At 46.5% G+C, this 14,146-nt stretch overlaps 1 protein-coding gene across 1 annotated transcript in view; it reads right to left on the bottom strand.

The window, feature by feature from the left end:
* Positions 1-14,146, bottom strand: part of FRMPD3 (FERM and PDZ domain containing 3) — a 57,408-nt gene that overhangs the window by 4,451 nt on the left and 38,811 nt on the right. Inside the window, exons 15-16 of the mRNA XM_032837141.1 lie at positions 10,355-10,499; positions 708-1,529 (exon numbers count right to left, since the gene is read on the bottom strand). Coding sequence (XP_032693032.1) covers positions 708-1,529; positions 10,355-10,499 — 967 coding nt within the window. The remainder of the gene's footprint in view (positions 1-707; positions 1,530-10,354; positions 10,500-14,146) is intronic.

The raw sequence follows: 14,146 nt of genomic DNA, 5'->3' as shown, positions 1-14,146 counted from the left end.
CCCACCAGATAATACCTGCCACTACTAGCTACTACTTATGATGGAGACTAATAGCTTTATTCCTATGTGCTAGGCAGTGCTTTGTACAAATGATTTCATTTTGTGCTCACAGCAAGCCTCTGTGATATGACTGTTGTTACCAGACCCTTTGAAAATGACAAAAGCGAGGCTCAGAAAGGGTTAAGTGCCTTGCCGAAGGTCGCACTGAAAGTGAGTGAAGAAGCCAGAACTTGGGTGGGAGCCCATGTTCTCAGGCAAGGTAAGGACCTCAGCCCTGAGCAGTGATGGCTCCTGGCCTCCCCTGACCCCAGGGCACTAGGTGGTTGGTTGGTCGTTTTGTTTTTTCTTCCAGTCATATGCATGCTGGATATTCTTTGCCTGTCTTCTAGATCTCTCAACAGTTTTGCTCTGATCCTCCATCCTGGCCTGGCTCCGTAGCTGTCACAGCCCCAGTCCCTGAGGTCCACCTGCAGGACATTTCCAGAGATGGAATGGTGAGAGCCAGAGCTCCAGCAGGAGCTAAGCAGCCGGTCCCTGACTCAGCATTGTTGATCCCCTGACCCTATCTGAGCTACCTCTGGCTGTCCACTGCCCTGGCACCCCACGGTGACTTTGACCTCTGCTCGGGAAGAAGGAATATCACCCGCTGGCCCTGCCTGGCCAGGAGAAGGAAGGGGAGGCAAGAGGGAGGAGGAACAGGCCGTTACCTGCAGTCTGTGGGGGTTGGGGGTGGGGTCCATCCTCTGAGGCTGCCAGGGCTTCCAGAGCCTGCAGAGTGGACACCAGGGCATCATCTAGTTCCTGGGCATGATCTCGGACTGTCCGGGTCTGCACACTGTCGATCAGTGTCACTGGAATCTCATCATACAGGAGCCCACGCAGGTGGCGTCCTTGTTCCTGGCTCTGGACCGCCCGGCGCTTGGGGTCATCCTCGTCCGAACTGTTGTCTCGGAAACCAGGAGGGGGCGCAGCAATGGCAGGCAACAGCGACGTGCTCTCATCTTCCTCCTCTTCCTCCTCCTCACTCCCAGGGGGTGGGAGGGACATCAAGTCTACCATATTGTCACGAGAAGAGCCGGGCCTCCCACCTTTGCGAGGGCCCAGCTGCTCCTGAAGTTTGGCTTTGCAAGAGTCACAGTAGAAATTCAGGGCTTCGGCCCCAAGGGAATTGTCCAAGGTGTAGGACCGGGCCCTGCTGGCACAAGGCTCATGGTCCAGGCTGGCTGCGTCAAAGTCATCAGGGATCACGTCGTAACCTTGGCCAGAGCTTTTGGACGTGGGGTCAGACTTGGTCCGGGGCCTGGTCTCCTCAAAGAAGATTAAGTTCTCGTTGACATCAGTCCGGCTTTCCTGTTCCTTCCTTTGTTCCCGCATGTGGAGGTAGCAAAAGCTGACAAGCTCAGAGTCGGCAGGCGGGGGCATGCTGCGGCTTGACTTCCTGGGGCTGGTGCCCACGCTGCCCACATAACTACTCTCCTTTTTCCCCAGGTGGCCCCCAGGGACAGGGCGGTGGGCACTGTGCATGTAATCTAAACCCAGAAAGAGAATCAACAGATGAGCCCTGGTGTCGAGGACTGTGGCTGAGCTCCCTTGGCGTATCTGGGGTGCCACTGGATGGCAGGTACTGACAGAGAGGATTACCTGGCCGCTAGAGGTTAGGGGAAGGGGCAGCCATGTTGTTGCCAACCCTCAAAGTAGAGTGAGGAGACCAGCCCCATGGGAAAAGGCATGGGGTGATGGGGGAGGAGCTGAGCACCTTGTCATCTGGGTACGCCTGGGCTCTCACCCAAGTATGCCTGGTCTGAAAGTCAGCTGTCCACATACTTTAAAAAAAAAGTGAAATTTGTTTTATGTCCCCCTTGGAACTGGCCCAGCACGCCCTCCTGCCCTCCATCCCCATATTTTTCAACCCCCAGTGCTCTGTTATGGATCTCTACTAGCAGAAGGAAATAACCTGACCAGTTCCTCGTGCCTTAGTGGGAAAATGCAAAACAGGCCACATATGGTGCTTGAAAATTCCCATTTTGAAGAGGACTGTTACGGAAGGACCCTAGAAGACTAAAGCGCTACTGGTAGTATTCTGGGCATCTGAATGTGTAAAGTGTATGGGAAATAGGCTGGGACGTGCGTATGTGGGAGGAGGGTAGGGGGAACATTCTTCCAATCCCTCACATCTCATTATTTCTCTGTATCTGGGCAGGGCTAGCCTGCATACTACACAGTGTTCTTGCCAACAGCTTTTTAATGATGGTCGGTATGCACATCTGAGAATTATCCATAGCGAATGAAATGCTTTCTCTCTAAATGCATTCTCTCTTGTAGACTGTTTTGGGGCCCTTCCCCATGTCATCTGGGAGAATATACTCAGATAAGGCCAATTCATTTTGCTAGCAGCAGACAGAACAACAGATGGCAAGCAAGCACTAACGAAGGCTAAGGTCATCACACATGATCCCATTCAATCCTAACAAGCCAGTGAGGTAGGTGAGGTCACTATCCCCATTTTGCAGAGCGAGAAATGGATCCATTTGGTTACGTGACCTATCCAAGGTCACATGAATCATAAATGGTGGCCTGGATTTGAACCCAGGTCTGAGGGACTACAAAGCCCATGTTTTTAACCAGTACCCTATTGTTCATCATGGCAGTCAAGACGCTAGAAAACAAAACTTCAAAATGCCTTTCAATTTCCAGTTTGATGGAGTCAGCGTGTCAGTGTTGCTTTACACAAGAGCTTCCAACCATCACAAAAACATGGTGTTGGCACTTTGCAACAGAGTCCCAAAATACATGAAGCAGAAACTGACTAAATCAAAAGGAGAAACACACAATTCGACGGCAATCATTGGACCCTTCAATACGCCACTTTCAATAATGGATAGAACGATTAAACATAAGACCAACAAGGAGATAAAGGACCTGAACAACTATAAACTAAGTAGACACTAAGTAGTCACAGAAATCTATAGGACATGCCCCCTACCAACAGCAGAATATACATTCTTCTCAAGGGCATCTGGAATGTTCTCTAAGATAGACCAGATGGTAGGTCATAAAATAAGCCTCAATAAATTTAAAAGAAATGAAATCATACAAAATATGTGGGTTTTTTTTAGCATAATGGAATTAGAAATCAATAACAGAAAGAAATTCGGGAAACTCACAAGAATATGGAAATTAAACCAAACATCCCCAGATAACCAATGGTTCAAAGAAGAAATCACAAGGGAAATTAGAAAATATTTAGAGATGAATGAAAATGAAGATACAACATATCCAAACTTAAGGGATCTAGCTAAATTAGTGTTTAGAGATTAAATTTATAGCTATAAACACATACATTAAAAACGAAGAGATTTTATATCCATAACTTAACCTTCCACCTTAAGAGACTTGAAAAAGAGGAGCAAACTAAACCCAAAATAAGCAGAAGGAAAGAAATAGTAAAGTATAGAGGACAGAAAAACAATAGAAAATCAACGAAACTAAAACTTGGTTTTGTTTTGTTTTGTTTTGTTTGAGAAAGAGCTTCCATGCATGTGTGAATGGGGGAAGGGGTAGGGAGAGAAGGAGAGAGGGAAAACTGCCAGCAGGCTCCATGTTCAGTATGGAGTCTGATGCGGGGCTCAATCTCATGACCCTGAGATCACGACCTGATCTCAAATCAAGAGTCGGACGTTCACCTGACTGGGCCACCCAGGCACCCCAAAAGTTAGTTCTTTGAAAAGATCAATAAAATGGACATTTAGCTGTAGAGACCAAGCCAAAAAAAAAAAAAAAAAAAAAAGAGAGAGAGAAGATTCAAGCTACTAAATCAGGAATGAAAGAAGGACCATCACTACTGACTCTACAGGTACAGACTTGATTATAAGGGATTATTATAAATAAGCTTATGCTAAAAAAAAAACACTAGATAACCTTGATGAAATGGACAAATACCTAGAAATATATGCTTAAAACTGACTCAAGAAGATAGAAAACCTGAATAGGCCAATAAAAAGAAAATAAATTGAATTAGTAATTAAAAGTACCCACCCATGCCCCCACTAAAAATAAAACTTGGGCCCAAATGGCTTCACTGGTGAATTATGCCAAATGCTCAAACTCTTAAACAAATTCTTCATAAACCTTTCCAAAAATCAGAAGAGGAGGGAACACTTCACAACTCATTCTACAAGGTTGATATTACCCTGGTTCCAAAACTAGACAAAACATCACAAGAAAACTATAGAGCAACATTTCTTCCACATATTTCTTCTACAAAGTTCCTCAACAAAATACTAGCAATCTGAATCCAGCAACATAAAAAGTATGATACACCATGACCAAATGGGATTTATTGCATGAATGCAAGGTTGGTTTAACATCCAAAAATCAATTAATGTAATACACCATGTTAATAGAATGGTGGACAAAAAACACATGATCATCTCAATAGACTCGGAAAAATAATTTGGCAAAAACCACCACCCTGTCATGATAAAACTGAAAAAGCTAGAAATAAAAGGGAACTTCCTGAACATGATAAAGATTATCTATGAAAAACCCATAGCAAACATACCTGATGGCGAAAGACAGAAAGCTTTCCCCTTAACGTGACGACAAAACCCAGGATTTCTCTTCTTAACACTTCTGTTCAACACTGTACTAGAAGGTCTAGCCAGGACATTTTGGCAATAAAATGAAATATAAGGCATCCAGATTGGAAAGGAAAAGTAAAACTATCTCTATGTGCAGATGACATGACCTTGTATAGAAAAAAAATCTCAAGGAATTTGCAAAAAATTATTAGAGCTAATAAGCTCAGCAGGATCACATGGTAAAGGACAATACAAAAATTAATTATATTGTTAGGGAGTATCAGTGAATAATCCACTAATGAAATTAGGAAACACTCTATTTCCAATAGCACCAAAAGGAATAAAATACATAGGTATAAATTGAACAAAAGAAGTGGAAGACTTGTACAACGGAAACTACAAACATTCGTGAAAGAAATTAAAGAAGATTTAAATAAATGAAAAGACATTCTATATTCATGGATTGAAGACCCAATCTTGTGTGCCTTCCAATAGAACATAGCAGTACTTCCCAAACTGATCTATAGATTCAACACAGTCCCTATCAGAATCCCAACTGACTTTGAAAATAACTGATGAGGTAATTAAAAAATCCATATGGAATCACAAAGGACACGTAATAACAAAAACAATCTTTAAAAAAGAACAAAGTAGGAGGACCCACACTTCCCGATTTCAAAACTTAATACAAACCAATTGTAATCAAGATGGTGTGGTACTGACTCAAGGAGAGACACATAGGTCAATGGAATAGAATTGAGAGTCCAGAAAGTAAACCCTCATGTTTATGGTTAAAGAGCCCAATTTAAAAATATAGACAGTTCGTGAAGGAAGATATACAAATGGCCAACAAGCACATGCAGAGATGTACAACAGCATCAGCTATGATGATGCAAATCAAAACCATGAGATACCAGTTCACACCCACTACAGTGGATGTTCAAAGGAAAAAACAAGATGGACAGGAATAAGTATTGGTGAGGATACAGTGAAATTGAGTCTTCCGATATTGCTGATGATAATGCAAAATGGTGCAGTCCTCTTGGGAAACAGTCTGGCAGTTTCTCGAAGTTAAGCATAGAGTTACTGTTTGACCAGCAGTTCTGCTCTAGTTGTATACCAAAGAGAAATGAAAACCTATGCCTCCACAAACACTTGCACATAAAGGTTTATAACATGATTATTAGTAATAGACACAAGGTAGAAACAACGCAACTGTCCATCAACTGATGAATGGATGAACGGAAGGCAGTCTTTCAGCACTATGGAATATTATCTAGCCATAAAAAGGAAGGAGTTAGTGATATAGGCTACAACGCGAAGGACCCTTGCAAACATTACACTAAATGAAAAAAAAGAAGCAAGCCACAAAAAAGACTGTATATTGTATGGCTCCATTTACCCAAAATGTCTAGGATATGCAGAACTATAGACCCAGAAAGCCAGTTCATGCATAGTTGCTTAGAACTGGGTGGTCACTAGGAGGGAACCAGGGAATGAATGCTAACGGATACAGCATTTTTTTAGGAAGGGTAAAAATGTTCTAAAATTAAATTGTGGCAATGATTACACAATCCTGTAAATATATTAAATATACTGAAAAAATGCTGAGTTGTTGGGGTGCCTGGGTGGCTCAGTCGGTTAAGCAACTGCCTTCAGCTCAGGTTATGATCCCAAGGTTCTGGGATCGAGCCCCACGTCAGACTCCTTGCTCAGTGGGGAGTCCGCTTGTCCCTCTCCCTCTGCTGCTTCCCCATGCTTGTGTGTGTGCATACTCTATCTTCCTCTCTGTCAAATAAATAAAATCTTAAAAAAAGATGCTGAGTTGTGAACTTTAAATGGGTAAATTTTCTATCTTTGAAATTATATTTCAACAAGGCTGATTCTTTAAGAAGCGCCTGCGTGGCTCAGTCACTTAAGTCCAATGCTTGGTTTCAGTTCAGGTCATGACCTTGGGGTGGTGGGATTGAGCCCTGAATCAGGCCCATGCTCAGCACAAAGTCTGCTTGAGATTCTCACTCTCCTTCTTCCTCTGCACCTTCCCCCTACTTGTGCTCCCTCTCTCTAAATAAATGAAGAAATAAAATCTTTTTTTAAGATTTTTATTTATTTATTTGACAGAGAGAGAGACAGTGAGAGAGGGAACACAAGCGGGGGCGGGGGGGGTGGTGGGAGAGGGAGAAGCAGGCTTCCCGCTGAGCAGGGATCACAACCTGAGCCAAAAGCAGATGCTTAACGACTGAGCCACAGCAGGCGGCCCAAGAAATAAAATCTTTAAAAGAAAAGCTGTTTATTTAAGAAAAAAAGCACAGCACTGGGCACCAAGTGTACTCTCAATCATTAGAAAAAGAGCCAAAAAATGTGCTCTGCTCTTGAAAGAACTTCATGGGGTTTATCTCACCATAATCCTGTCAAATCTCTCCTGACGTAGGAGCTGTTATCGTCAGTTTCCAGATGAAGCAACTGGGACTGTTTATGGAATTTGTTGATGATCACGTGGCTAAGACATGGTCTCTACCTTCAGATTCCAAGCCCTCGCTGTCTTCCATAGACCCCACTGCCCTTTTCAATACAGAGTCCACGTAATCAGGTCAATCAGGCCTTGGTGGCTGTATCTAGATCTAGGGTACTTTGGATCAGCTGGGGGAATATTAACGTCACAACCCTCTGAGCCTCAGTGAGGAAGCGCTCTACAGCAATGCTAAGCCAGGAGCACGAATGATCAGTTCCGGAGGTTTCTATCCTCAGGCATTGACCACAGGTCCGGGCCACGCACCAGGTGCTGACTACCTACGAGACAGCTGAACAGTCAGCCCAGCCAGCCTGGCAACAATCTGCCATCAGAGGTGGCTCCTGGGGGCATGTCCAAAAGCAGGTGGTGACTCCTCTCAGATGAGGGCTGGAGGTCTAAGGATGGCTCCCCTCCCTGCAAGGTGGGAACATTTCCCCACAGCAGGCTGACAAGGCCAGGGGAGGCCTAGCCCACCACTTGGTACTGTGATTTCCAGATCCGAGGAGCGATACAGTACTGTGCGAAGGAGGAAAATATGTCTGGAAAAGCCCAAGTCTCCTCCAGACATAAGGTTAGACATACAAGGAGAGCCAGGTGCGCTGGGCTGATGGCTGGAACAGTGTGCCTCTCAGATTCAAATCTGCTGTAAATTGCTCATCAGCTTTCCCCAAGGGGGATGTCCTAGTCTAGCTCTCTGTACTCAGACGCTCAGAAGACTGACTTTTAAAAAAATGCTTGCAAAGAACAGGCTGGTGATCCAACTAGAGTTATGTTCAAAATATATGCAGTGTACACACACACACACACACACACACACACACACACACAGTGCAACACGGAATCAACCAGCTTTCTATTAGTTGCCTTTGCTGTATTCTCAGTCTGATGATCAATACTGGTCAAAGGGACGATCTGGAGGCCTTTAGAGGCCCTCAAGTTCTTTCTGAATCACCCAAAAAAGCACCTAGTATGTTCAGTCAAGCTTTAGATCTCTTGTGTGTTGCTGGGTTTTAACTACGTGAAAATGGGTGAGCCACGCATGGGATATACAGTAGCCATTAATCAGAATATTCAATTTACCAGACCAAGCTGTTTCCTAACCATGGCAGAAAATCAGGGAGTTCTTCTGACTGGGGTCCCCACTGAGGCCCCCAAATCCTTCTTTTGCTGGATTTCTCCCAGGATACTGGAGAAAAATGGCAGCTGAGCACTGAGCTGGTGGGGCTAGCTGGCAGCTGCTCTGGGACAAGAATATGGACGAAGGCAGACAGATCAGCCCTTAAGTGGGCTAGAGCTTTGGCCCTGAGGATAAAGCCCAGAGGAGGCCTGCAGGATGCCTGTTCCCTAGAGATCTTCACTAAACAACAACTGGGCACCAGGGCTTCTTTTCTGGGATGAAAGTGGGGGGGGGCGGGGCATGGAGATGTCTCTCAGCTTTGTACCAGGAACCGATGGCCCTGCACTGTGACCTGGGTGGAGGGCTCCTCAGGGTGCTGCTTGCAGTCCCCCTGTTCGTGTCTTGGGCCATGGGGTCAGATGTGCACGCCAGCCCCCAAACGGCAGGGCTAGGGCTCTAACCCTGCCCCAGCCGCCAGGAGCACTTAGTGGTTGCCCTCGAGCCAACAGCTAACAGTTCAAAAGGCTAAGTACTGGGCCCAGGCATGGACCCACACCCCTGGAGAGGCAAAGCAGAACAAGGGGAATGCCACCATGGTCCCTTGGGCTCCTGCACCAAGATGGGCCCTGTGCTAGCGACAGCCAAGCCACTGTCCCTCTGCAGGTCCCAAGGGGGTTGCTCAGGAATCAGGGAAGGGCTTGGAAACCATGCCTGGCATTTATAGAAGCCTTCTTTCCAGGCTGCAACACCTTCAAGGGAATCCCACGGTCCTGATTTGCCTCTGGAGAAGCAACAGGGATGCAACTCTAGGCGTGTTCAGTGAGACTGAAGGGAAACAGGAAGCCTGTGCCCTCACTTGGTGCCATTATCCCCACAGAGAGATGCATACTTAAGGGCAGCACCGACCACGGTGCTGATGGGATGACAGAACACTCTGGAAGGCAGGTGGGACTACAGAGCCATCTCTGGGGCCTTCCGAAAGCAGATTCCCCCTAAAGAGCCCTCACTCCCTCATCTGGTTCTTGGCTGGGCTCCAGGCTCCTTCTTCTGTATTCCCTTCTCCCTTTCTCTCTCTCCCTATCCTGCTTAGGATAGGCATCATTGACTTAGCTGTGATGACAGAGAGGACCAAAGGGGACAATGATAATACTAACACAGGCTTGGCTATCACTTGGCCATCTGCAGGCCTGGTAATACCTATGGCCATCCGCTTGGGAGCTATTCACCTGAGGATGCATGGCAACTCGGCCTCCTAGCTTCTTCCTATTTCTAGTTAGTTCCTTTGCTTCTCCACATGGAACCTCTGTCTGTGCCTTGGGGCCACCTGTCCTTAAGGCCACCTGTCCTTTCCCCAGTCTCTGTTTGGTGGATTGCCTTCTACGTCTTGTGGGCAATGTTAGGAGATGTACGCATGGGCTTGTCATGGTGCTTGCGATGAAGAGAAAATGACGTGAGGGTATGCTGTTCAGGTCTCCTGGTTTGGTTTGGGGCGGCAGGATCTGGACTGGGCTGATCGCTCCCAAGGCCCCTGTTTGTGTCAGCACCAGGACAGCTCCGAGGGGTAGCTGCACGGAGTTGCCTAACTGGGAAGCCTGGTGTTGGGGGCTGCAGTTGACCTTGTTCTTGGTGGTCATCCCGTCATATCTCTAGAATAAAGTCTAAACCCACACAATCTCTCCTATCCCAGTCTTCCATGGCCTATTAACTTCAGGCAGCTCTGTCAATCCCCATTATGATGAATAAGAGAACAATTTTATCTTCACTTTCAACCTCCACCTTCCACAAAGCCAAAATGCCCATGCCTCTCTCCTAGATCACTATACGTCTAAAGCTGTGCCTTAGATCTAATGCAATTCTCTAACTGGTTCTACTTATTGCTTATTTGCTATTTTTATCTTACGTTCCTTCACTGACTCGATTGTGATGTGTTGTCACAGGCATCCTTTGTGGGACAGGCCCATCTGAACGTCAGCTTTCTTTCCCACTGGCTTGTGCCAGGAAGGACCCAGCAGTATAGCACTGGCTCCTGGGAAATCAGGGTGCTGGGGGAATGGGGGTAAGCACTAAGGCAGCAGAGCCCCTCCCTCCCTGTTTCCAGGGTCCCAAAGGGGCTATGGCATACTGAAAACTGAGGCTGAGCCCTACCTGCCTTGATCATTGGAGGCGGAAGAGGTTGGCTGGCCGGCCTAGAGAAGACCATCTTCCTGGAGTCCAGCAGGAGACGGCAGTACCCCGCAATCAGGCAGGCAAAGTTGGTGGCTTCAGGCCACTCCATCAACAGCACCAGAGGCTGGGGAGAAAGAAGAAGAACCATGAGGACGTGGGAAGGAGGGAACAGGTGCACGTCCAGGGGGACCACAGTGAAAAGATGACTTGCAGAGGTACAGGAGTCATACTTTCTAAACCAAAAACCGAGGCGTGTGGACTGACAGACCAATTCTTCTGGTTTGAGAGTTTATTTATAGTGAACTCCTACCCAGGTATCAAAATTAAATCAAACTTTAGTTTCACATTTAATGAACTACCTTTACTGAAAAAAAGATTAAAGTTATATAATATCATGTGCCTGCTGTGTTGTTGTATTTGTGTTTGTCGGGGGGTGAAACTGGAGAGATGGGGTGAACTTGGGAGTCCTGGCTGGACTGGGTAACATCCCTGATAGAAAGTTCCTGAACCCATAAACTATCTCTTGCTCATCTATAGCCCTTTGCACCCAGTACCCAGAATGTTCCATGCAACAAAATCCTCACTGTGCCTTCTGGACCCAGTCCTTTCTGGCCTGCAGCCCTGCTCAGACCTCCATGCTACCCCCTGTTTCCTAGATTGTCCTCAAGATGTTAGTTGGTACCCTCTGAAACAGTTCCTTGGTCCAATAAATGTGTGAAACCCTGGGTCAAACAAAATTATGCAGAGACTTGTACTTACAGGAACTCTCAGACTCTCAGACACTTTCACGTAGGAATGTGCACTGTAAAATGTTAACAGTGTGGCCAGGGGGGGCTTTAGGATTCCAACGTTTCCAAATTATTTGACCAAAACCATCTATTTTCACAGAAAATCTCACGGTAATAAGGTTGTATTTTTTTTAAACCTATTTTAGGAAATGCTAGCATACTCTGTTGACTTTTGTTCTTGACCCTGAATCAGTCAAATTAATTCCAGGATTAGCTGGTTGACTGTTTCAGTGACTTGGCACTGATACACCAGAGGAAAGACAGACCCTTCCCAAATCAATACCTTTCCAAGAAACCTTCCCAATATCTGTATCATGATTTTGTCAAAGTGTGGCTTGAAAGAAGTCTGGATCAGATTGAAGTCAGCAGTGGGAGTATTTGTCCTGGGACAGGGCAGTGGCCTCCAGATAAAGACTAATGGAGACTGGCTGAAGAGGGAGCCATGGGGCCATGACTCACCTTGACTTTTGGCTGTTCCCAGACCAGGCATTAAGAACTGAAAGAATTAGGATGGAATGAATCCCTTCTCTCACCAGTGAGGTAGCCATCACAACAGTCCAATGAGAGGTGATGAGAGCCTCCACGAGGGTAGTGGCAATAAAAGGAACACCGTGGAAGACTTGGTTGAACTTGGTCACCAGTTAGACTAGGCTTCTTGGCCTGGATCACCACCTGGGGAACAATTCTGAATCCAAACCAGCTCACCTTTTAAATAGAGTTGCCCAAGTCCCTTTGCTATCTCCCAGGACCCTGACACACAGCTCGGGTTGACTATTTTGTAGTTCATCAGACTAGGGTCTGGCAAATTTTTCTGTAAAGGGCTAGACAGCAAATGCTTTAGGCAGTAACTCTGCTATCATAGCATGAAAACAGCCATAGATAATCTATGAGCTAAACAGTGGGTGTGACAGGGGTCTAAGGAAACCTTATGCACAGAAACAAGCAGTGGGTCAGGTCTGGTTTGATCTAGGAGGGAAGCTTCTTTCCAGCCCAACACAATGTTCACACTCATTTTCACAGCTCTCAGCTTGTTTCATTTGCCAACACCGATCCCCTTCTCTTTCGGAAATTCTTCTCTTTGCTTTTGTTCCCATGAGGTGGCACTGGATTCTCATTCTGTAGTCCCTGACCATTTCCATCTCTATCTTTGGCTCACTCTTCTTGGAGAGCCCCCCAAGAATCACCATCCTCAGCCTATTTCCCTCTCGGACTCTTTGCCTACCTCAGTGCTGTGTCTCTATCATATAGTCTCCTGCTGGGTCAAATCCTATCTTGAATTGTTTAGTTATTCTCTATCCAATGACACTGTGGGCCATGGCAAGGCATTTGGATTCCATCCCCCAGGCCTGAGTTGATGATACTCCTGTGGAGCTCACTCAACAACATCAGGAAGAAAAGGGACCATCTGTACCCTGAGGAGCAAGTGGATCCTGTCTCCAATGAGAAGGGGACAGGGATGAGATGTCACTTTTGGGTCATTTGTTTTTTTAGTTTTTGTTTTAGTTCCAGTTAGTTAACACACACCCTTTGGGTTATTATTAAGAAGGGGCAGAGGGAGTGTTTGTTACCTCTAGTGAATGGATGCTTCTGTCACAACAGAATGTGTACAACAGAATCTGTACATTCAAGAGAACACAAGGTTGACCTTGTGTACAACAAAGGAGAGACAGAAGGGGAATGGGATGGGGGTGAGAAGAGGGCCTTGACCCCCTGCCATTAGTGGCAGAAGGATACCCAGAGGTTTGGGTGTGAACAGCTGCTACCACCATTACTAGGAGGACCCAAGACTCACTAGGTCCGCCTCAAGAGCATTCGCTGACATCACGGCTGCTTCTGCTGCCACTGCTTTACTTCAGGCCCTCTTTGTCTTCCTCCAACACCAAAACTTCTCAAGGTATGTGTGAATGGGTGACAAGAGGGCTGAGATCCCGAGCCCCTCAGCCTCTGGGTCCTGTTGCGTCTCGCCCCAAGCTGGTTCATCTGCTTATTCTAGTGGGCCATACATTGTGGCATTTTTCATGATATGGAAAATGTGGGGACACACTAATCTCAGGAATCCCCGTAGCCTCTTGACCAGCCTTCCTGCCTCCAGTCTCTTCACTTCACTTCCCTCCACTCCACCTCCATATTGCTGCCCAAGGTTCCAAAACACAACTCTCACTTAAAATGTATCTCATCACCTTAAACCTACTACCTTCTCATGTCACATAAACCCTTTAGGACCTGGACTCAACCTACAGCTCCAGGCATATCTCCCGCTAGCTCGCCTGTGCCCTTCTCCCATCCCTGCCCCTCTCCTTATGCTCTAGCAATGACACAGAATTTTCAGTTTTCCAGAGATGCCACGTTCTTTGATTACTTCCTAGCTTGACTCACATTGTTCTCTCTGGCTGAAATGCCTGCGGTCAGCTCTGCCCACCGGGTGAACTGCTACATGCTGGTGGGATAGCTCGTGGACAGCATAACCCACTGACAGATGACAGCCATTCATCGCAGAACAGGGCCAACACAGGTCCTGCCCTCATGCAGCTTATAATCTAACAGGAAATAAGACATAAATCAAATAATCATGAATATGAGTGGAAGGTGTGATAAGCACTATGAAGGGAAAGCACAGAGAGATATCAAAACATAGAATGTTCTGGATCAGTGTGTGGGTAGGTAGGTGTGAACGTGTGCTCCTGTGACCAATCGGTTTCAGAAGCTGGAGAGAGCTTCTCTGAGGAAAGAACCTTGGCTGATGACTAGAATGACATTCCATTTGACCAAAGTACAGGCCAACTGGCTTGACTGACTGATGGACAGATGGACTGACTCGCTGGCTGAGGAGCTGTCTGACTCACTGGTGCCCCGGCTCACAATCTGGCTGCGGGACAGGCAGAATGCCTAATAGCCTGACACGCTGACTGGTTAGCTGCCTGGCTGGCTGGCTGGCTGGCTAGCTGGCTAATGGATGGATCAGAGGCAGAGAAACCAGCTGGCC

Source organism: Lontra canadensis, unplaced genomic scaffold (assembly GCF_010015895.1).
Source record: "Lontra canadensis isolate GAN:19392208 unplaced genomic scaffold, GSC_riverotter_1.0 scaffold96, whole genome shotgun sequence".
NCBI classification, from domain to species: Eukaryota; Metazoa; Chordata; class Mammalia; order Carnivora; family Mustelidae; genus Lontra; species Lontra canadensis.
The sequence above is the reverse complement of the archived record's forward strand: the minus strand, read 5'-3'. Positions and strand labels throughout refer to the sequence as shown.